At 40.8% G+C, this 24,879-nt stretch overlaps 1 protein-coding gene across 4 annotated transcripts in view; it reads left to right on the forward strand.

Moving 5' to 3' along the window:
- Positions 1-24,879, forward strand: part of F13a1 (coagulation factor XIII A chain) — a 406,032-nt gene that overhangs the window by 109,601 nt on the left and 271,552 nt on the right. For 2 of the 4 annotated variants that reach the window (XM_050142343.1, XM_050142344.1), the window contains one exon: positions 3,543-3,618. The exons of the other annotated variants lie outside the window; for them this stretch is intronic. In XM_050142343.1, coding sequence (XP_049998300.1) covers positions 3,543-3,618 — 76 coding nt within the window. The remainder of the gene's footprint in view (positions 1-3,542; positions 3,619-24,879) is intronic. 4 annotated transcript variants of the gene reach the window in all.

Raw genomic sequence — 24,879 nt, forward strand, 5'->3', positions numbered from 1 at the left:
AAGAAAAAGGACCTACAATATAAACTGGCAGATTATACCCTGGTACCACGTGGCAGCGCTGCAGGGTATATGAAGCCAGGCACAGTCTATAGAGTGAATGGATATTCAGGGGCTTGTTGAGCCAGAGATAAGTTAAAAAATGAAGCATGCATACGTACATGTATGTGCAGGTGCCTGTGGAGGCCTGAAAAGTATGTCAGGCCCCTTGGAGCTGAAGTCACAGGAAGGTAAGCTATCCAGTAGAGATATAGGTGCAGGGAACCAAACTCAGATCCTATGTAAGAACACCATAAACTCTTAACTGCTGAGCCATCTTTTCAGGCACCAGAAATCACAATTTTTGAAAACTAGAACACACACAATTTATATTGTTATTATTATTCTATATTATCTTACTGTTAAACGTTTGCTGTGCCCAAATTATAAACTGAACTTGACCACAGATATATATGTCTCAGAAAAACATTGTATATATGGTATTTTCTACTGTTTCTGTTCTTAGGCATTCACTGAGGTAGGGGTGAGAAAGCAGTCCTCAACTGCTGGGCTCAACGGCTACTTATTGTTTCTTATTTTAAGGTTTTCCACCAATGTGGAGCCCAAACCAGGCTTGTCTAAGAAAAGTCCAGGAGTTTTGATTTTCAACCATAAAGCTATTGGCATTGGAGAGAGCTAACCCGTTTGTCTTCTAGAAAGTATGTAAATTCAATGCAGTTCCCAGAAACACCGGCTGTTCCATGCCAGTGAAGCACAGAAAGGCCAGAGCCACTGCAGCTCAAAGGTCGGGGTCAGATTTTGATGACAACTTTCTCTTCCAGTGCAGAGTATCTGGGGAGTTACTCTATTGCCACAAGTTCGATTTAACCTATTGCAATACCCAACTAGAGGAAAGTTTTATAAGGCTGCCAATTCTCAGAGGGGTGGGAGAAGGCCATGAAGGTTGCATAGGGGTCAAGATAGTAAGGCTCTGACTTTATGTCCTTGAATTCTCAGGTCCTCAAAGGAGACAAAATGGCCTGAGGTGAGGAAGCTAAGGGAAGCCCAGGTCTCAGGGCAGCTGGACAGGACTACAAGAGTGCAAGTCCAAGGTGCTCCCTAGCTATATGACTTTGGACAAGCCCCTAGACCTTTGCTTCCCGGGTCCGTTTCCTGCTCTGCTACAGGACAGTGGTGCAGCTACTTAGCAAGGATTGTCAGGCAAAAAAAAAAAAAAAAAAAAAAAAAAAGGGGGGGGGCTCATGAATAGAAACGTGTGTTGCCATTACCTCTGGAACATTGGAGAATCCAGTAGCTTACTCCAACCTTCATTATCTGCACAATAAACCTAATCATAAAAATACTTCTGGCACAATATTGTTATGAGGATTGGGAGAAATAAAAACTGTGAAGGGCTAAGTCACCTGTGCAGCCCTGTGAAACAGTGAAGTTTGTGTAAGGCAGGGAGCACCCCTGAGCTGAGCGCACCAAAAGGCAGTCGTTCCCTCAGGGTCTGGAGTTTGGGGCTCCCCACTGGCCACCTCACATTCAACCACCCCAGTTTGCTTGCTCACTAGGGCCCTAGCTAGCTGCCTTGAAATACATTCACTGTGAATTGTATCATTGCTTTCTAGGAGCAGAAATTGCATCAGGTTTTCTTTTCTTTTTTCTTTTCTTTTCTTTTTTTTTTTTTTTTTGAGACAGGGTTTCTCTGTAGCTTTGGTGCCTGTCCTGGAACTAGCTCTTGTAGACCAGGCTGGCCTCGAACTCCCAGAGATCCATCTGCCTCTGCCTCCCAAGTGCTGGGATTAAAGGCATGCACCACCAGAGCCCGGCTTGCCTCAGGTTTTCTGTGCAGATGTTTTGTTTGTGCTTTAACAAATAAAGCTTGTCTGAAGATCAGAGTGCTGAGTAAGCCATAGAAGACAGGCGGTGGTGGCACACATTTTTAACCCCAACGTTAAGAAGTCAGAGACAGATGGATCTCTGTGAGTTCAAGGCCACTCTGGGCTATCTGAGATTGAATCAGCCTAAAAGGGAAACAGAGTCAAGCGGTGGTGAATCACACTTTTAAACCCAGCACTAGGGAGGTGAAGAAGTATTGAAATAAGAGCGGCGGGGCTGCGTCCCCAACACCCCAGCTGCCTGCTAGCTTATGCCTGAAATAACAACACACAAACTGTATTCATTTAAAGACTGCTTGGCCCATTTCTATCTAGCCTCTTCTAGGCTAATTCTCACATATTAATTTAGCCCATTTCTAATAATGTGTGTAAGCACCCCAAGGTGCGCTTACCAGGAAGATTCTAGCCTACGTCCATCCTGGGTCGGAGCTTCATTGCGTGTGTCTCTGAGAGGAGCTATGGAGTCTGTCTGAGGAGTCTTACCTCACTTCCTCTTCCTCCCAGCATTCTCTTCTGTTTACTCCTCCCACCTATGTTTTAACCTATCAGGGCCAGCCAAGCAGTTTCTTTATTGCTTAACCAATGAAATCAACAGATTGATATATGACACTCCCACACCAAAGAAGTAAAGTGATACGGTTGGGTGGAGAGAGGAAAACAAAACAGGAGGAGATAGGAGCTCAAGATTCAGTCTTAGGTTTCTTAGAGATGGCGTTCCGTCTGAGAACTTGTAGAGGCAGGATACTTCATTCGGTCTGAAGACATAGTAGAGGTAAGAACTAGTGGCTGGGCAGCTCTGCATCTCTGTTTGTTCAGAATTTATGCCCTAATATCTGACTCCTTGGTTTTTATTATTAAGATCAATTAGAATTCACTACAGTTTTCTTCTTCAAGCTGGAGGCTTAGCTGGGTGTGGTTTTGGTCTCTAGGTACTTTTTCCTATTTCAGTTAGTAGAAGGCCTCTCCTTAATGATGCTAATCTCCTTAGAAAGTACAGCCTCTCTTCCAGCACATTCTTGGGGGGTGCATTAAGTCAGCTACCCAGTGCTCTTTTTTCTCCAAACTATAGATTTTTTCTTTCTGCGCCACTTGTTTCACTGTAGACCTGAATAAGCAATGATAATCACTCTATAGACTCAATATTATGAACTCTCGAAATTTCCTTCACTAAGGTCTGGAGAGATAGATGGTTTAGTGGTTGGGAGCAGTTTTTACTCTTGCAGAGAAGCCAAGTTTGACTTTTAGAACCCATATGGTGGTTCACAACCATGTATAACTCTAATTCCAGGGCATCCACTGCCCTCTTCTGACTTCTGTGGGAATCAAGCATGCATGTGTTACACATACATACTTGCAAACAAAACACATATAAAATAAAATCAACACATGTAATTTAAAAGTTTTAAAAAGAATGTTTTTTTTTCTTCACCAAAGAAAAATTAAATTTTAATTTAGCCTCAGACAAGTTCTTAGGACAAAGGCAGAAGGCAGCTACTTTATTGAGAATGATCTCTAATCAATTTTTTTTTTTAAAGTCTGCTTTCCTCTGCACACTGATGAGCTGGGTCTCTTCAGTGCACTTTTCTCAGCACAATTCTCTTTCAGGATCTCATCACAGTGTCCCCACTGAGCTCTATTTACAGCCTTCCATTTCTTTTCTAGCCCCAGATTCTCAGATCTTCCACATTCCTCGAAAAGCAGCATGACCAGATTCTTCCCGGCAACAGCCCCCTCTCTGGTATGAGCTTCTGTACTAGTTACTTTTCTTTTGTTGTAATAAAATCTCATGGCCACAGCCGTTTAGGGAGAAAGTTTGCCTTAAGGATCCAGAGGGATAAGAGTCCTCATGTTACAAAGGTGTGAGAGCAAGTGACAGGCATGGCATCAGAAATTTGGGAGGTCACACCTTCAACTGAAAACATGAAGCAGAGAAAGCAAAATGAAAGTAGGGTAAATCTATGGGCTCTGAAATCTCTCTGCCAGTGACTTACTCTTTCCAGCAACGCTGTCTCTCCTAAACCTTCCCAGACAGCATCACTAACTAGAGGGCAAGTGTTCAAATGCCAAAGCCATAGAAAACATTCCTCATTAAACCATCACTGTAGGGGAAGAAAATAGGTTGACTACTAGAATAACTGTAGAGATCCATGTCTGTCTTGTTCAGTATCAGCATGAATGTTGTTGTTGGGGACACTGGTAAGTAACCATGAAATATTCTCTCTAGAAGGTTATCAGAATGAAGTAACATCTCTAGAGTGATGGACCAAGATTAGATTAATTAGATAGGCATGAATTCTTTTCAGCTCTTCTATAACTGAATAATAACATGTGCTGTGGTTTGTTTGGGTTTCTGTATCATTGTATTTAGACTTTCTTAATCATTTCTGTTTTTAACCATGAGTGCATTGCATTTGTGAAAGGTGTTATTATAATCACAGTGTGTGTTTGATCTTCTTAAGACCATTATTCTTCTGTGAGGGTGGGAATAAAATCGTCACCAGCTGTAAATCTAAGAAATTTGCACATGGGTTTCCATGAAACTAATAGAATGGAGTGTTGAACCCAAAGCAGGCTTCCTCCCCATATTTTATTTTATTTTATTTCTTTTGAGACAGGGCTTCTCTGTGTAACAGCTCTAGATGCACTGGAAGTGGCTCTGTAGCCCAGACTGTCTTCAAACTCACAGAAATCAGCTTGCCTCTGCCAAGTGCAGGGATTAAGGGTGTACATCACCACCACCCTGCTTAACTTCCTTCCTTCCTGAGTGTTTTCTGCTCCTCAGGAACTTGCCCATGCATCATTTGGTAACTGCCAGGGGTTATGACCTGAGTATGCCCAACAGGCAAAACTGATACATGCAGAAAAGACATCTCTCTCTTCCCTGATTTATATCATGTTAGAGCCTATGCTTGGTAGAATAAGAGGGAACACACGATTCAACCAGGATGCTGGAAAAGGGTGATGCTCTCCATAGGAAATGCAGGGCAAATAGATATTCAATGGGAAATAAGAGCCAAATGAGAGGCAGCATAAGGCTGAGGATGAATCAGTACATACAGGCAAAGTCTATCACCCGCCCAGCTGTAAACAGAGCAGTTCTATTGAGAAGGAGTCTGTGAACAAGCCGTCTGGCCTTCCACATTATGGAGGCAAGGTCTGGGTGATGCATGAGCAGGGCCTGGGTGATGGCATGGTTTGGGCGTCTGAAGGGAGTGACTCACTAGGTTGCTACAGCTGCTCATGGTTGACCTGCCATCTAAACACTCATCACTCAGAGTGGTCACATCTGAACCAGTCCCCACCAAGGAAAGCAGTAGCTCTTCTGTTTGGTGACAAGAGGAGGTAAAAAATAAGGAGCAACTCCTTCCATTTATTAAGTTCCCACCACAACTTGGTCTCCTTTGAGGCTATTTCCAAGGCATAGGCAAATCAAACACAATTTCAACATGACGTCATCTTTTTCAAAGTGTATGTATTGGAAGCACAGTGGGCTAAATATTTAAGAACTCTGTGCTGCAGTGAGCTTTCTAGTTGCTATGGCTGAATGCCTGATGTGAATAATTCAAGGGAGAAAATATTTATTTTGATTCCTGGTTGGAGAGGGGTCAGTCCACATTTACTTGGCCCCAGATACTTGAGAAAAACATCATAGAGGTGGGAGCCTATAGTGGTGACTGCTCTTCTCTTTTAAAATATTTTATTTATAAAATTTCATGCATGTGTATGGCATTTACATTATTTCCCCCTCTAGACCCTCCCATAGTCCCTTTCAAATCTGTGGTCCCCGCTCCTTTAATAAATTTAAAATTATTTTTCCTGTCTAACTGAAAAGTAATATCCTGTAACCAACGTTGCCCCAGTTCAAAACGTACCCCAGTTCAAAACCTGTTTTCCATAATGGTAGAGTAAGAATTTTCTAGCTGGTGCTGAGAAGGTCAAAAGTCCCTGGCGGCAGTGGACTCGCTAGGATCAAGGCCTCCCAGTCTCTGATAACAGAGTCTCCTACATTAACTCAGCTTTGCACAGGACTGAATCCAGTTACACATCTGATGTTCTTGTGTGGCTTTGCTTATAGCTGAACTTACAGGCAGCTTGCCAGTGACAAAGTTCTATCTGATTATGCCTCATATCCAGGGCTATTATCCACTCACCCCACAAAGACAGCAAGGCAGTGGCTTAGTTAGGGTTTCTAATGCTGTGAAGAGATACCATGACCACAACTCTTTTTTTTTTTCTTTTTGGTCAACTTTTTTATTTTATTTTTAAAAGCAATCTTTTTTATTTTACGTACCAATCCCAATTCCCTGTTCCTCCTCTCCTCCTGCTCCACCCCCCCCCCGCCATTCTTCAGAGAGGGTGAGACCTCTTCTAAAGGCAAACATTTAATTGTGGTGGCTCACTTACAGTTTAGGGGTTTAATCCACTATCATCATGGCGAGAAGCAAGGTAGCATGCAGGCAGACATGGTGCTGGGATAGGACCTGAGAGTTCTACATCTTCATCTGCAGGCAGCAAGAAGTCTGCGTCCACACTGGGTATAGTTTGAGCATGGGAGACCTCAAATCTGCCCCCACACTTCCTCCAACAAGGCTGTGCCTACTCCAACCAGGACATCTCCTTATGGTGCCACTTGCTCTGAGCTTATGAGGATCAATTATATTAAAAAGACCACAGATATTTCCTTTCCTTGAAGAGCAGATGTGAAGAGCATGCATCCAGCTCAGAATTCCAGGCTCCATGAGAGAATAGTGATTACGTGTGTTCAGTTGCTGATCTTGCTGTATTACTCCCCCTTTTCCTAAAGCCCATTCCTTCTATTCTTCTCACACTTCCTGCCTTTACTTAATTCTCCATTATATATTAAGGCTAAGAAGTTGTACAAATCCAATTTGCTATAGTCTGACTATTTCCTAAAAGCCCACCAAATATGTTAAAACCTGGTCTAGAGGGCACTGTCCAATAGGGAGACAGTAGAAGCCCAAGATGCAGAGTCCACTGGAAGGAAGTTGGGTTGTTGGGGGCAGAGTTCTTGATGATGGGGAGTCAGGAGTCCTGGCCTCTTCCTCACTCTCTTCTGCATTTAACCATGAGGATAGTAGTCTTGTCTCACCATTCACTTCATCTACGATTTGGTGGCTTACAGCAGGCCCAAAGCCAGAGGGCCAACTGATTAGGACCCACGGCCCCATTGTCAAATAACTCCCTTATGCTTAAGAGCTCTTTATCTGGGCCTGTGAGACTCATGGCCTGTATCCTGCAACTCACATGGAGGGAGAAAAATGACTCTCACAAGTTATCCTCTGTCTTCCACACATGTGCCATGGCATGTGTGTGCATGCACCACACACACACGCACACGCACACACACAATCTAAAAATGTATAAAGCTTTTTAAAAATCCTTGGTCAAATCTGGCATTTTGTTTCAATTATAGAAAACTGACAAACACAAAAGTCAAAGTACAAATTCCAAAGTACCTATTCGAACTTGGAACGAGAAATCATTTAAATTAACTCGCCAACAGTCTAAGCTCAACAATTAAGATAACCTTTACTGAAAGTAATTTGCAGATAACCAGAGCAAATGACAAATTCCTACCTTAAAATGGGAAAGTTTCCCAGCCCTGCTTGTCAGTTTACCCAAGTGTGGGACTAGCACATAGAAGCACAGTGCTAGCCTCGGATTGGGTTCCCAGCATCAAGCAAAAGCTCTGTCCTTCCTGGGTGGGTGATTTGCCTTGCACGGGACTTGTTTCCCTCCATGGATTGCTGCCAGCATTATTTTCTACTTGCACATTTTCATCCTCTCGAATTATTTCATGAGTGTGTGTTTAATTTCCTTAGTGTATAAGAACCCAAGGCCGAGATCCATGTCTTATTTATTTTGTATTTCTCTAGAGTAGACATTTAATAACTTGTTGTTTCATTTCTAACTATATTTCTGTGGTTAGAATAAAAAATACCTTTTATTTTGATACCTCCAAACGAATAAATAAGCCCAGAGTTCTATGAAAAAATAAACAAGGCTAAAAATGTTATTTCTTTTTTTGCCCATTGATTCTGCAAGCTAATTTTGATAGATGTGTGAGTGCAGGTGTTTGTTTTTCTCTGTGCTTCATTATATTTAGAGGGCCACCACAGTCTGAATATTTTGGTGGTTGTCTACTTGCCTTGTGTTTCATGAACCAGTTCTATATCCATCTTCTGTACATAAAAAAAGCAGGTGCACCACCATGCTAAACACAGTACTAACTGATAACTGGAAGCCATTAGGGTGACTCTCTTCAAAGTTCTGTAAGCACAGTAGGAGAAACTATTTCTGCCCCCTGACTGCATTCATCAACCTTTCAAAAGCTTCTGGAGTATCTTTTAGTTTACTTGAGTTTCCATTTGACACCTGTCAGAATGGCTAAGATCAACACAACCACAGCTCATGTTGATGAGAATGTAGAGCAAGGGGAACACTTTTCCACTGCTGGTGGAAGTGCAAACATGTAGAGCTACTGTGTAAATCAACATGGCAGCTCTTCAGAAATTGGGAATTGATCTACCTCAAGACCCAGTTATACCACCTGGGCATACCACCCAAAAGATGCTCAGTCCTACTGTAGAGACACTCACTCAGTAATGTTCATTGTGACTTTACTGATAATAACCCCAAATTGGAAACAACACGGATGTCCAGCAATAGAAGAGTGGATGAAGAAAATGTCGCACCTTTGCACAATGAAGTATTACTCAGCTATTAAAAATGACATCAAGAAATTTGCAGGCAAATGAATGGAACTAGAAAATATCATCCCATGTGAGATGACCCAGACTCAGAAATACAGATATGGTATGTATTCACTTATAAGGGGATATCAACCATTAAATAAATAATAACTGAGCTACAACCTATAGACCCAGAAAGGTTAGCTTAAGAGGAAGGGTGTGGGGAGATCCAGGAATCTTCCTTGCAGGGGGGAATAGAAAAGATTTTAGGATGCAGACTGGAGGTGGTTGCAGGTGAGAGTGGGAGGAAATCAGGTCGGGGTAGATTAGATGGAGGGAGAGAGTGTGGGGAGAGACAGCTGGAATTGGGGGGGGGGTGGATTAACCTGGTGAAGTAGAAAATTCTGGAACCTATGAAGGTGATCCTAACGAGGACTCAGAGTAGTGAGGATGTGAAATATCAACCGGCCTTCTCTTGTAGCCAGGCAGAAGAAGTCTTTGACAAAAGCCAACATCTCTCTATGATGGAAGTTCTAGAGAGACCAGAGATATAAGGAACATACTTCAACATAATAAAGGAAGTTTACAGTGAGCCCAAAATTAATTTCATTTTAAATGAAGAAAAATGCAAAACATTTTCCCTAAAATTAGGAGCAAGACAAGGTTGTGTCCCCTTCATCCATAAGTACTTGAAGTTATTTATTTATTTATTTATTTATTTGTTTGTTTGTTTGTTTGTTTGTTTGTTTGTTTTTTCAGCTAGAACAGTAAGAACACTGAAGAAGATCAGGGGATATAAATTGGAAAGGAACAGGTCGAAGTATTGTTATCTGTAGATGATATGATAGTATATGTAAGTGACCCTAGAAATCCCACTAAGGGCACTGCTAAGGCAATGCTGGCACAGAACTTGTGGGCATAGCCAACCAATGTCCAATTTGACCTGCGGTTTATTTCATGAGAAGGAACTGACATGGTTTCAATAACCAAGAACCAGAGACTAGATAGTCCAGAGACCTAGGGTAAAACCAAATACTACTGCTATAAAAACATCAATAAAATGATTCCTAATGGTATTCAAGTAAACTCATAGATCAGTGCCAGATTCAGTCATCACCAGAGAGACTTCGTCTGGCAGCCGATAGGAACAGACGTGAGACCCACCGCTAAACATTATGCAGAGAGAGTCTGCATAAATTGGAGGTCTGCATCAAATCCTTCCCCTCAGAGTTCAAGGAATCATCCCATGGAAGAGGAGGCAGAAAGATTGCAAGAACAAGAGGGGATGGAGGACACCGGGAAAATAAAACCTTTTGAATCAACTAACCAAGGTGCATATGAGCCTTAGAGAAACCGAAGCAGCAAGCACAGGGCCTGCATAGGTCTGCACTGGGTCCTCTGAATACATATGACAGCTTTTAATTTAGCGTGTTTATGGAACTCCTGACTGGTAGAATGAGTGGGTCTGACTCTTGTTTCCGCTCTTGGGATTCTTTCCCTCCTGTTGGGTTGCCATGCCCGACTTTGATATGATAGTTTTTGGCTTCATCTTATTATATTTTATTTTGTCATGTTTGATTGTTATCTCTTAGAAATTGTTCTTTAAAAATGAGAGACAGAAAGGGAGTGGATCTGGAGGGAAGGGCAGGTGGGGGAAGAACTGGAGGATTTGAGAAAGGAGGAACTATAATAAGGATATATTGTATGAGGAAAGAATCTTTTCAATAAAAGAAAAAAGTGAGGTATAGCTACAATAAAGCAGTCAAGGCATTAAACCCGGAGGAGTTTAAATGAAATTTTGGAATCTTGTATGCTTCTGTTAATAACAGGAATTTTATATCCTTGAAAAAGCTTGATTTATTTGAAAATTTTCTTCAAATTTATTTTGATTGCTGTTTAGACTAAGTGCCTTTCATACCTGAACCATTGTTTTTACTTGGAAACATGGGTAGCTGGAGGCAAGAAAATCATACCTACTGCTAAGCATGAGTTAAAGCTCCTAGAAAAAACAATCATGCTTGTGTTGAAGATGCTACAAAGATGATTTGATATGGGGATTCCCCTCTGTATGCTATAAATATGTTTTTATTGCCATTGGTTAATAAAGAAGCTGCTTTTGGCCAGTGACTTAACAGAATATAGCCAGACTGGAAAAGATACATAGAGAAAGTAGGCTGTGTCAGGAAGAAGCCATATAGCTGGCACAGAAGACAGACACCAGACGCCAGATGCTGGATGGAACCTTACCTGTAGGCCACAACCACGTGGCAATACACAAATGAATAGAAATGGATTAATTTAAGATATAAGAGCTAACCAATAAGAAGTGTGAGTAAATAGGTCAAGCAGTGTTGTAATAATATAGCTTCTGTGTGATGATTTTTGGTCTGGGTGACCGGGAAACAAACAAGCAGCTTCGGTCAACAATAACTGATAGTTTAGAATGTAGTACTGGAGAGAAAAAAGAATACAGAGAGGGACAGGAAGATGCTCAGTCTGTGACACCCTGGCTGTGCAAGTGTGAGAACCAAGTTCAGAGTTCCACCACTTTACAAAAGTAACCTTTGGGAGACAGGGACAGGAGAAGCCCAGGGACTTGCTGCCCAGTAATTCAAGCCACTTCCAGGATCAATAAGAGACTCTGTCTCAAAATGTAAGGTGGTGAGTGATTGCAGAAAACATTTAGTGTTGACTTCTGATCTACAGACACACACATACACACACTCACACACACATACTCACACTCACACACATATACACACAGACGCCACCACCACCACCACCTCCACACACACACCAGAGGAACAGTAGAGCAAACCCAGAATATGTCTCAAAATTTGCAGCAATGGGGAATCTCATCCAACATGACAAAAAGGAGCAGTTCAGGACGTGGTAGAAAGATGAGCAGATTCTAGGGTTTTGTGGACAAGGCTCATGCCCAGTCCTGAAGCAGCCTATAGACTTTTATTTTTATTTTTTACAGGTTATGGTCCTTCTAGAGTAGATACTGTGACTGCCCAAATGATAATCCTTTGGCTCCTGTCCTTTTTGGCAATATCCATAGACTTTAAGTCTTGCAATGACATCTTCAACCATGCTTTCTCTGCACGTTTGGAAAAGTTCAAAGGCCTGGAGCACAGTCCTCCAAACTCACCCTGGGGCAGGCTTTGATGGTAGCTGATATAATAATATCAGTATACTTTGGCTCTTTCACCTAGCAAAGTCTGAGGTGTGAATCCCACTGTTTGGATATCTCTGCCTGACGTATCAAGTCAAATTGCCTTGTGCAGGATTGGCTCTCCATTCTTCCTTCCTTCCCTCCATCCTTCCTTCCCTCCTTCCTTCCCTTTCCCTCCTCCTCCTGCTCTTCTTTCTCCTCCTCCTCCTTCTTCCTCTCTCTCTCTCTCTCTCTCTCTCTCTCTCTCTCTCTCTCTCTCTCTCTCTCTCTCTCTCTCCTCCTCCTCCTCCTCCTCCTCCCTCATCTTTCTATGCGTGTTTGAGATCCTAAACCCTAATGATAATAAAAAACCTAATGAGACTTTGAAAGTTTCATTTTAAAGTCTACCTCTGGAATCTTAGACATCCAAGCTACTGGAGAATGACCTTTTTCTTCTAACCCACCCATTTCCACCCCCAAGTGTTGAACTTAGAGACATGTGCCACCATTTTTTACTTCCTTGTGTGATCTTCCTTTAGGATACTACTCCAGTCACCTAAAAGTCAAGATTATTTTAACAAACATCAAGGAAACCATTGCTTGATTTCCCAAGGGAACTGCAGCATTGTGAAGAGGTTATCTAACATGCAAATGCACACTTATAGTTAGAAAATTTCCCCTAGTACACACTTTTCACTTGTAGCTCTTGACTTCCTCATCCCATGGGTTTGGAGACTTGTAAGTATTTGTTTAGACTTAGATGAACTCATTCTTAGAGACTCTGTTCTTGGAGTCTTCTTCCCCATCTCAGGCTGTGTTGTCGTGGTTGCTGAAGCTGCACTCCATCTGGAAGTCTGACAAGCATTTTCTCTGCTGGGTGAGTTTGGGACTTCGTTCAACTTTAACACCCATCTCATCAACCCCTGTCTGCTGTTATTATCCCCAAAGTTGGGTTGGAAGCTGCAAGGAGCCAGAGCTGACGTCTTCACTCACAGCCTTGTGGTTTGAAGAGACATTTAGCACCAAATCAAGATGGAGTCATAACTGGAATGAGGGTGTACATACTAAAATAGCAGTGAGGTTTTTATAGTATCGAAGGGGGAAGCTGAAGTGGAATCTTCTGCTTCCTTATGATTCTGTAATGGTCCATGACATCACTTTGGCTCACTATATCCAGTAAATTAGTTCTTAGGATCCTAGTTGAAAGGGTACCATTTTGTTCTTATTCTAAAGTGTTAAGAAAATTGATGCTCAAGTCTACTCATTTCTTCTCTCACTTACATGTAAAAAGGGATCATTGTCCCCTTTCCAAAGTTAGAACATTTGAAGTGGAAGCAAAAAGCTATCATAACTCAGATTCACCCTGTGAATTCAGGCAGAGCAAATCTTTGTTAGGACCAGCCATGGAGCAGACAGAACAGAAACCTAGATTTTTCTGTGATCGGTTACCCCAGGAAATTAACAATAATTTTGACACATTGGCCCAGGGTCTTTAATAGTGATGCAAGGAATCTCACCCAGACTGAAGACATGAAAATCTTTACATGAATTATGGCATAGCTGTAAGATGGTGTTTAGGATTCCAATGCCTATGGCCAGCTGCCTCTTCATTGTAATTGCATAAAAATCACAGTGGTTCATGGTCTTGGGGGAGTCATTCGGCATTATCTCTTTTATACCTTTGATTTCTTAAAAAGTTTTATAGGAAAATCAGTTTAAAATATTTATATCTTATTATTTATGCAATAAATTAACAAATATAAACATTCCCAAAAGGAATAACAAATTGAATTGTAACCATCTTTTCTAGGGCAAATATTATTATTAAGCAATTATTATAGCAAAAATCACTAACTTCTCAAACCAAGCAGAGGCAGTGTGAAGTAAAAGCACCCACTTCCTTTCCTCCCTCAAACTCTCAGTTTTCTGGATCTGTTTTCAGATCTGTATGTTAAGTTGAACAACAGAATGTTGTCTGCAATGCTCTAATAAGAGATTCCAAAGGCAGGGGAGAATATGTTCAAAGGAGATGGTCAAAAATTTAGATGACTCAGGACTGAGAGATGATTCAACAGTTAAGGACACTTACTGCTCTTGTAGAGGACCCATGTTCAGTTCCCAGCTTACACTATCCATAATCAGGGGAATCTGATGCCTTCCTCTGAACTTCATAATGCACATACATACACACAGACAAAACACCCATATGGATAAAATTTTTAAAAATTATATGATTCCTGTGCCTCCTACATTGTACAAATGTAGTGTACTTTATTGACTTGTTTATTTACTTAGTAATTTAAAGTTAAAGGAAGCTTTTATTTTTTTGCATGAACCAGGGAGGCTATAGTCTTTGGAAAATCATACAGGGCCAACCTCAGTCCAGGTCAGGGCACTAGTCCACATAAAGGGACAGAGGTAAAGGACAGATTTAAAGAGTAAGGAAGGATTCTGGAAAGGGTAGGGTGTATACTTTGCAGTTAATGGAAATGTGAAAAGGACTCTCTGAAGAACCCACAAAACATTTACCCATACACACACTCACATATGAGAGTGCTTAAGTTCAAGTTTATTATATATTTTATACTTGTGTGTGTATGTGCACATGTGTGCATGTGTGTGTATGTGTATGTTCCTGTGTGTGTATGTGTGTGCGTGCACATGTTTGTGTTCATGTGTGTGTTTATGGTGTGTGTATGTGTGTGTACCTGTTTGTGTGTGTATGTGTGCTTGCATGATGTGATAAAGGGGTATGAATTCAGATTTTAAACAGTTGTTACCTAGTTATCTAAGCACTATTTATAGGAAAAAAATCAAATCAGACTATTCTTTTCCTCTTAAATTATTCCGACATTTTTATAAAAAATCAATTGGCCGTAACATAAAGGTTTATTTTTGGAAACTCAATTCTATTTCACTCATTTATATGTGCATCCTTATGCCAGTTGTATTCTGTCTTGACTGTTATGGCATCGTAATAAGTTATGAAATTGTCAAATGTGAGCCCTCCAACTTTTTTTCAAGTCATTTTGGTTGTTATTTTGCGGTCCCATAGTTGGATGAATTTAAAGGGGAAACTTGGTAATTTTGTCCACAAAGCAATGGGGATTTTGGCAGCTGTTATGATGAGTATGTAGATTAACTTAGGGAATATTGATTTTTTTAAAGGACATTGGTTATCTGATCCACAAAGCTAACATGTCTTTTCATGTTACCAGGTCTTTATTACTTTACTTTAAAAGTCTTTTATTTTCAGTATGTAAGTCTGCTCATTAAATTTATTTAGTTCATTACCTTTATTCTTAAGCACCTACTCTTGGTATTATTACTAATGATGTCATTTTTCCATGTGTCATAGTTGATCATTTCCTGCAGGTACACAGAGGTACAGCTAATTTGTATATTGATCCTGTGTCTGTGTGCTTTGAACTTCATTGTTCTAAAACTTTTAGTGGGTTTCTTAAACTTTCTCCCTGAAAGATCATGTCACTTCCAAGTAGAGATTTTAAAATTCTTTTCCAATATAAACACCTGTTATTTCCTTTCCTTGAAATTTTTGGTGCTCCGGATGACTATCCACTGATTTCTCGCAGATGCATTTATGGGCTAAGAAAGTTTCCTGCCTTAGTTTATTTAGTGGCTGCTTTTAGTCCTAAAACCCTAGTCCAATGCTTTTCCTGCATCTCTAAAGTATTGTACACTTTTGTTCTTTTATGGGGTTTGCTTTTATAAATAAATTGTGTTCTTTGACATTGTCACACATTGTAGATTCTGGTAACTTTCCACCTTGCCTGCTCATTTCTCCCCCTCGCAAGGTCTTTCTTCTTCCTCACACATCTGTTTCCCATGCTCAGGACATTTTGTTTTGTGTACCACAGGGTCTAACCAGGGCTGACTGTGTGATCTTGGGTTCAGAAACAGATAGGCTCACTATAGGGTGTGTAACCAGTTACTACACCTTCCCTTCTCTAAGAATCTGTTAACTGACAATAATTCAGCATAGAGCCCTATGAACCCCTTTCCTGCTTTTCTTTATAGATGAATAAAATTCCATTGTGCTTCTCTACCTTAGTTTTCATTATTCATTTTGTAGTTGTTGGACATCCAGGATGATTGTATTTCCAACCAACTATAAACAGAGCTACCATTAACAAGAATGTAGCATATGGGCATAGATCCCTTAGTGTAGATACCCAAGAATGGTATGGCTAGATCTATTTCCAGTTTTTGAAGAAGCCGCCTGGCTGATTTACAAAGTGGTTACACTAGCTTACATTCCCATCAGCAGTGTACAAATTGCTCCTCTTCCCTCACCTCTATGCCAATATTGGTTACCATTTGTATACCTGATGCTGGTCATATCTGACTTTGGTGAAATAGGATCTTGAAGTAGTTTTAATCCACATTTCTCTGATATGTAAGAGTGTTGAGCACCCATTAAAAGTCTCCTAGCCATCTCTAATTCTTCTGACAACTCTCTATTTAGTCCCATGGCCAATTAAAAAAGTTGAGTTGTTTTCTTGGGGTTTAGTTTTTTTATTTGTTTGCTTCTTGTGTAGTTTCTTGTGTATTCTAGTTTGGAATCCTCTAGCAAATGTGTATCTGGCTGATATTTTCTTCCATTCTGCAATTTTTTTTACTTGATTTATAGTTTGCTGTGTAGAAACATTTGACTTTCATGGGACTCATTTGTACACTGTTAGTCTTACATCCTGTGCTAAGGACTCTTATTCAGAAAATCCTTACACATACCTATCTGTTGACGAATACATTCTTTTACATGTTGATGTCTGAGTTTCTCAACACCATTTGTTGAAGATGCTGTCTTTTTTTTTACTGTATTTTTTTTGGCTTCTTTATCACAAGTCTGGTAGTTATACTCACCTGGACTTATATGTGAATCTTTTATTCTATTCCACTGATCTATGTGTCTATTTTTGTGTCCATACCATGCCGTTTTTAATACTATGACTCTGTAGTATAATTTAAAACCAAGAATAGGGAAGGAATAACTACTACCATATATTTGTTTTATTCAGAACTGATTCAGTTGTCTTTGGCCTTTTCTGCTTCCACACAAATTTTAAGATAGATATTTTTCTGTCTGTGAAGAGTGGCCCGAGGACCTTAATTAGGATTGGCTAAATATTGCATCTGGTTAGAATGGGTATTTTCACAGTATTGATTCTTTTGATCTGTGAAAGTGGGAGCTCTTTTCATCTTGTAGGGTTTTCCTCAGTTATTCAGTGTTTAAAGTTTTCCTTGGAAAGGTCCTTCGTTTTCTTAGTTCAGTTGATTAACAGGTGGTTTAGCTTTTGGTGACTGCTGTGAATGTGTTTTTCTCCTGGTTTCTTTTTTAGTATGTTTCTCATTGGTGTAGTGGAAGGTCGATGATTTTTGTGTGTTAATTTTGAATCCTGGTCCTTTTCTGAATTTATCTACACTAAGAGGCTTTTTTTGTTTGTTTGTTTCTTGGTTTTGTTTTAGTGAAGTCTTTAGGGTTTATTATGCATAGAACCATGCCATCTCCACCAAGGAATACATCAATTTTTTTCTTGTTTATATTCCTATATTTCTTTCTCTTATCTTGTTGCTCTAGCTGAAACTCAAGCACTATATTAAATAGGAGTAGAGACAGTGGAAAGTCTTTTTTCGTCCTTTATCTTAGTGTGAAGGTTTTGAATTTTTAAAATTTTTCTCCATTTTTCTGATGTTGCCTAAGCTTTGTATTTAGCTTTTCTAAAAAGGTAGAATCCTTTTGTCACCATGGCTTTTATCAAAAAGTGATGTAGGATTTTGTCAAAGGTCTTTTATGCATCCAATGACATGGTCATGTATCTTTAGACATGTTTATGAGATGCATTATATTTATTGATTCACATGTGTTAAAACATTTATTCAATCTTGGAATAAAGCCAACTTCATCATGATGAGTGATATTTTGTTGTTGTTGTTGGTATACTCTTTGTTTAATTTTAGCATCAGGGTAGTACTGACTTTGTAAAAAAGTTTACAAGCATTCCTTCCCTTTCTATTTTGTGGAACCATTAGAGTGACATTGGTGTATGTTCTTATTTGAAAGTCTGGCACAGTTCTACAGCAAATCCGTTTGATTCTGGGAATTTGGCTCAAGAGATATTTTACTATTGTTTCAAACATATTGTTCGTTATAGGTCTATTTAAATGATTTATTTCATCTTGGTTTAATTTTGTAGGTTATAGGTATCTAGAAATCCATCCTTTTCTTTTAGATTATATAATTTGGTGGTCATCTGGACAAAAAAATAAGCAGAAGCATATCAGAGTTAAATGACATAAACCACATGGATATAACAGATGTCTACAGAACATTCCACCCAAACACTAAAGAATACACGATCTTCTCGGCAGTCCGTGGAACCTTCTCCAAAATAAACCACATTTTAGGACACAAAACAAGTCTCAGAAAATATAAGAAAATTGAAATTACATTCTGTGTTCTATATGACCACAGGAAAGTGCAGTTAGATTCCAATCACAGTAGAAACTCAAGAAAGGTCACAGTAGCCTTGCTGACAATAATATTCTGATCTGGCAGCTATGATCTTTCAGAGCTTGGGATTTATTTTTTCCAGTCTTTCCATCTTTAAAATTTTTTTATCAAATAATCCATGGTTAGTCTAATAGTCCTGATTTTATAGGTGATGTGGCCTTTCTCTCAAAGTTTCCAGTATCCTTTCTTTATTTTTTGTCCTTGTTGTCTTATTACTTCATGGCAAGTATCCTTTCTGGTCCTGTCTACTGTTCAACAAGCCTCTTGTATCTATCTGTATTAATTCTCTTTTTCAAGATTTGGGGAATTTTCTTTTATGATTTTCTTCAAAATGCTTTCTCTGCCTTTGATCTGGAATTCTCCTTCTGCTCTGCTTGTAACTTGTCGACTTGGCATTTTCTTTCATGTTCCATTTGTGCTAAAGAAGCCATTTTCTTTGGGTGAATGATGCAATTCCTCTTCCTCGTCTTCAAGCCCAATGTCTTGTCTTCCACACGACCCTGCTGTTGATAAGGCTTTCCAATGAACTCTTTGTCTAGTTGAAATTTGGATTTCCAGTTTCATTTCAGCTTGCGTTTTCTGTAGTGTTTCCATCCCTTCAGTTGAATCCTCTTCTCATATCCTGACCTGTCTTCTCTACTTCACTCAGTTGCTTGCTTGTATTTTCCTGGTTTCAATCAGTTTATAACTCTCCTCTCTCAGTTTATTCAGGCATGTGGGTCTTCTTTATCTTCCTTGACTTTTTTGAACAGGCTTATAAAGAAATGTTCATTGGAACCCTATGTCTTGAATTTCATCTAAACCATTCTCCCTGGTGACCGTTTGTTGTAAAGATGTGCTACATTTGTTTCTGTTGCAGCATATTACCTTAACTGTGTAAAGGTGTGTTACTTTTATTTATGTTGCGTGTGTTTAATTATGTAAAGATGTCTTGCATTTGTTTCACCTTGCCTGCCTAAGGCACAGGATTGGTCTACTAAAGAGCCAAACAGCTAATAGCTAGGCAGAAGGATATGTGGGGCTGACAGGCAGAGAGAATAGGTAGGAGGAGAAATTTAGACTCAAGAAAGATAAAGAGAAGAACAAGGGAAGAAAAGGGGAGAGAACAAGGGACACATCTGGGGCAAGAAGTTGGGCAGATGTGAGCCAGCCAGACATAGAGAAGCAGCGAAAGTAAGATATATAGAAGTAAGATAGGTGATAAGCTCTGAAGCAAAAGGTAGATAAAGAGTAGCAGATTAATTCAAGCTAAAATAGCTAGCCAAAATATGCCTTAGCGAGGCTGAACATTCAAGACTAATAATAAGATTCTGTGTCATGATTTGGAAGCTGGTTGGAAGCCTAAAAGAAAGCCTGGTACAACCATTACTGTGAGATTGCTGCATTTTGAGGGGGCAGGATGGTCTTAGTTTTCTTATTGCTTATGCTTTTCTGATGAAATCTGGAGTTAGGTTGTTGTTTGTGTCTTACGTGTTTTCAGTCCACCAGGCTAGAGGTGGGTGGCCCTCTGGGCTGTTTGCGAGAGATTTGGGGTGAACCAAGTGAAGGCACTGCATTACCAGGTCCTCACCAAAGTTGGCCAATTGTGACTAGTTAACTGAAGAAAAGATGGATACAGGTGGTTGGGGCAAAGGGCTGCCTGTCTGTCTCCCTGCTGTGGCAATCTGCTGGAGAAGGTTATATGCCAGGGTGGAAAGTCACGGGTGGTCACTGACTGGCTTACCTGGTCTGAGTTTGGCTGGGCTAAGCAGATAGAGGCTTGGCGGTTGGCTCCTTAGAGGAGGGTTTACAGATGGTGTCCTGGTAGACAGACTGGCTTGCCCCTGGCTCATATTGGTCTGAGCTGATTTTTGGCTGTTGGGCTAAGTTGAGCAGGCTCCTGGGTTAGAGGAGGAGCGCACAGACCTTTGGGGATGTCAATTGCTTATCGAAATTCATACTGCACAGATCCGTGTGCTCAGTGTTTGTTCTTTATTCCACTAACACAGTTTATTGCATTGTATTTTAGGCATGAAACCAACTTTAACTTTTTAGAAAAAAACCTTGCATTGATTCTTATACCGTATGTATAATAACTGACATAAAATATCCCCATCTATTGATTTTTTCTTAATATAAACCTCACTTTTCTCTATAGCTTATAATATTTTATAGCAACTTGAATAGCTTAGACAATGCAATGTGGCAACTCTGAATATCAATCTGCAGGACAGTTGTTACCGCTGCCGGTTTGACAGTGGAGTCCTTAGCTTATGCTGGGAAGCCTGCAGCTAGCTCTATGGTGCAAACTCATCAAACCTTTCCTTAGTTTGAGCAGTAGTCAGATAAAGATTGCTCAGAGATTGCCTTACCTATCTCAAACCACTAACGTTTACTCTCCTTACTGAGGGCCTCTGTGTGAGTAGGAATGCGTACTCAATACTCAAGTCCTTAGCTCTGCCTTAGCTATTACTTTACACTTAACACTTGTCCACGATCTCAAGGTCAGCCAGAAATGGAAGATTGGAGTCTGCTGTCTTCAAAGAATGTGCGTAACTCTGCTTATGCGTGTGGTCTTTATATCTTCAGGAATATGCCAAACTAGCAAACCATCCTTCGAAGCTTTTAGCCAAGTATTGGCTTGGCCCAAACGATATCGTTGTTTCATGTCGTGATGCTGCTGCACAGTTTTTGAAGGCTGTCTTCTGGCAAATGCTGTGTAGGCAGAGATGTTCGAGCAGAAGGACCTCTAAGTTAGGCCAAGCCGTGATGTTAACCTAGAGACGGAATTTGGGGGATGTTCCAAATCATGCTTCTCTCTTCTAGTCTGCCATGGGTGACGGACTCTGAGGTATAAAGCTAAGAGAGCCCTTCCCAAGGGTGAGCAATTATTCAACTAAATGTGCTAAATTGTCAGAACTTTAAATTTTTAAATTTTGATTTTAGTATATGAGGGAGTCTTGTCCTGACCCCCTCCCCATATCAAGTTCTGAGTGATTTCATCAACCAGAGCTCAGATAGGAGCTCCGAAAGCAACTCCTTAAAGCAGACGGATGATGCATGGCTTTCTTTGTAGCCTTTCTGTTAGCACAGCTGAGATGACTATGTTTTCATTTCTTATGGTGTCCCGTAGTCACCTCTCAAAAAAGATGCCTATTTATCACGAAAAGGCCACTGACATTTCTTAATTATGCATTTCCCCCTGGACACCTTTTCTTGTTCAAAGACTCTGGGGCAAACACCTTCAGGAGTGAGGAAGCCAGCTCCAGTTGCCATTCTTAGAGCAGTTCAAGATCCACTAAGCCACGGGAGGTGTATGGTCATCTCCTCTGGCCACGATCACATCTTGAACTGAATCAGGTGGAACTCAAGGACTCTGTGACTTCTCTCAAACAGGGAGTACTTCCCTGACGCAGCCTCCAGAGAGCTGAGTCACTGCAGACTTGAAGCTTCTGAGGAAGAATTTGCAAGTTGTTCCCGCCAATCTGGCACAAGCCCAGATCGCAGAACAGAATTTGAGGCTTCTGATTTCTTTCTTTCATTTTTTTTTCAGTTGTGCCTAAGTGTTTTTTCTTTCTTTAAAAAAAAATGGCTCAAAAGTTTCCACAGAGCTCCAATTGATATGCCTGAGACGGGCCAAGTCTTTCTGGCAGAAGGAGGCACTGAGAATGTGTTCTTGAAGCATGGACCAGAAGGCAGGGCTCTCCGGGGGAAGGTGGCAGAAATGCCATAGCTCTCGAAACCCAATGGAAGCAAAGATTAATGGCTACGCAGACCAGCCTGGTGCTGTGGGTGATCACCATGAATGCTGGCAGCTGTTTCTGGCTCGCTCCCTCGATTCACCACTGTGTGACCTGAATAAGCCATTTGAATACGTTCACAGTCCCTTACCCCAGTCACCTGCCCTACCCAAATAAGAGATGCGTGAAGAGTGGATATATCTTTTTCACAAAAACATGCCATTGGATAGCTGAATAGATATTTAGCAAAATAAGATCACAACTGAGATCTTGAGATTTGTTCTTCTACCTGATTGCTCTTCAGGTGGCAATGATACTGTCTTCCGCCTCCCTACCAAGGAGCTTTTGACTTTTAGTGAAGACTTAGGTAAATAGGTCTTCAGCAGGAGAGTCCTTTTGAACATTAATGCCTAATCTCAAACGTGGTAACACCTGTGGCTTACTGGACGTTCACAATGAAAAGAGACATGAATTTTAAAGTATGCTAACTTTTTTACAACAAATATTTTGTTCTCGGCAGTTTTAATGTGGCTTGCATTAGTCTTTTCACTAACAACAAACCATCAGCGATTGCAGCCATAACTGGAGAGAATAAGAGCAAATACATGTGCACAGCAGAGTTCAAAAGGTTTAAAGCTGCCCTTCAGATGACCTCTAACACTTACCTTTTAAAAAGAGAAATGAGAAGAATGAAACTACAGATTAGAAAAAAGTTTTCGCAACACACACACAACACTTAGCTTTCCATTGTGACGTGTGTGTGACAAAGTGCCTGAGATTAAGCAACTTCAAAGGTGTGTGACCTTCACCATCAACTTGACTAGATCAAATCACCATAGAAACACACCTCTGGAAATGTCTATGAGGACGTTTCTAGAGAGCTTCAACTGGGTAGCACTATCCCATGGGCTGGTGTGCCAAACTGGGGTTGGGGGGACCCAAGAAAATGAACTGATGAGCCATGTTTTTGTGATGCGGCAGTCCCCAGCCGGTGCAGCTGAACTTCCCACAGTTTCATCCTGATTGTGATACAGTGTGATTGATCAGCTTCCCGTGCTTCCACCATCATGATGTGTCTCCACAATGCAGGGTCCTTGGAAACTGTGACCCACGATAAATCCTTCTTTCTTCAAGTTCATTTTGCCACAATGAGAAAAGTAACCAATACAGAACATTGGTGCTGAGAAGTGGGGCTGGCAGTGTGGCTCTACCGTTCTACAAAAGCATTTGTTCAACTATGTTCATAGCAGTATTATTTGCAATAGCCAGAACCTGGAAAGATTTTTTTTTTTAAAAAAAAAGAATGTACCCATTTTGAGCAAAGGATTAACTCATACGTAAAGAGTTTCTGTAAGTCATTAAATATAGATAATTTCTCAGTGGGAAATAGATAAAAATCATAAGGGGTATAGATATGCAAAAATCACAGAGTAGTTCAGACTTTTAACCAAGGAGGTTTGTAGGAAGCACAGTGCTGGATAGCACATGATGCTAGATACACTGGTGCCTTCCTCTGCTGTTCGTGAAGGGTGACTAAGTTCACACACTCAGAGGAGCCACTTATTAATATAGCAGCATGTCTATGTGCATAGCCTTGGGCACAGGAATTGGGCTTTGGGATAAATCTACAAAGTTATCCGCTGTGATCATTTGCAGTTGTCAAACGTCTAAGAAAAGGCAGCCTACAATGGTTTGTTCCCTACGGCTGTGAACAGAACAAGGATGATCTAAAATGGTGGTGTAGATCTGAATCCAAGGTAAATGTTAGTTGTCAGGCATCAGGTCATGTGCCTGTTTATGTGAAAGAATAGGTAAGTATGACTATTAATACGACCTGTGTGAAACATATGTATGAGAAATTAATAACAAATGCAAGCAGAAATGGTCTAAAGGGACAGAATAGAAATACTGAGAGATGGGCATGAGAGATAAACTCATTCTTTTTTTACATGTGGCTAAAAGCATTTGACTTTTGTGTAATATTGGCACTTTTCTGCTACAGAGAAAATGACAAAAACCTGTTGCTTAGCCAGCATTTGAGGTAGGGAGGAGCTTTCTCCCACACAGATGCATACTGCAGCTTCCACATATGCAGTTTGACTTTACACAGTTGAGTGACCCATGGCCACCATGGTTTGTGAACAGCACATGAAAATTCACAGAAGTGGCTTACTTCTGGCATAGCATGCCACTCTGAACATTGTAGTGAGCGACACCTTGCTCTCCTGCTCCATCCCGCCTGCAACACACGCCCTCAGTTTGAACTGAGTACCTTTCTGTACACACTGTCTGCTCATCCGTTAGTAGCTGTCTTGGTTATCAGATGCACAGGTACACGGTACTGAGATACCACACATGTCAGGTGCACCATCACAGGTCCCGGGCATCCTCCAGGGGTCTTGGAATGGATGTCTGAGGATAAACAGGGATTACTTTCATGAGCAGCAATAAGAAGCAGTGTAACTAATTGCTGTGACTAGTGACAATGGTCACGTTGATTATTGCCACGCTGTCAGTTACTACCCGACTCTCAGATTTAGGTCAGCAGGTATTAGGCTTGTCTCTGTCTGCTTTGTGGTCAGATGTTCATCAGACATTAGACTCCACTTGGTGATACTTGGCTGGTGTCTTATCTTAGCTGTCTCGTGCCAGAGCGTGACTAGTATGATTAAGCCTGGCTCAGCTGGGACCATTTCCTGGAACTCCTACTTAGAGCTTCTCCAGCAGCTAAATTCTCCAGGCACAGTCTGTGGTGGAGTGGGGGGGGGGGGCAGTGCATAGCGTCAGGCATTCCTGAAAAACAAAGTCAAGCCTTGTGGGGCTTATTGCCTGACTTGGGCCACTTTTATGGCCTCTTGGGTCAAAGCTATCATTACTC

This window comes from Alexandromys fortis, unplaced genomic scaffold, assembly GCF_014885135.2.
Source record: "Alexandromys fortis isolate MF-2015 unplaced genomic scaffold, M_Fortis_MF-2015_v1.1 scaffold_5, whole genome shotgun sequence".
NCBI lineage: Eukaryota > Metazoa > Chordata > Mammalia > Rodentia > Cricetidae > Alexandromys > Alexandromys fortis.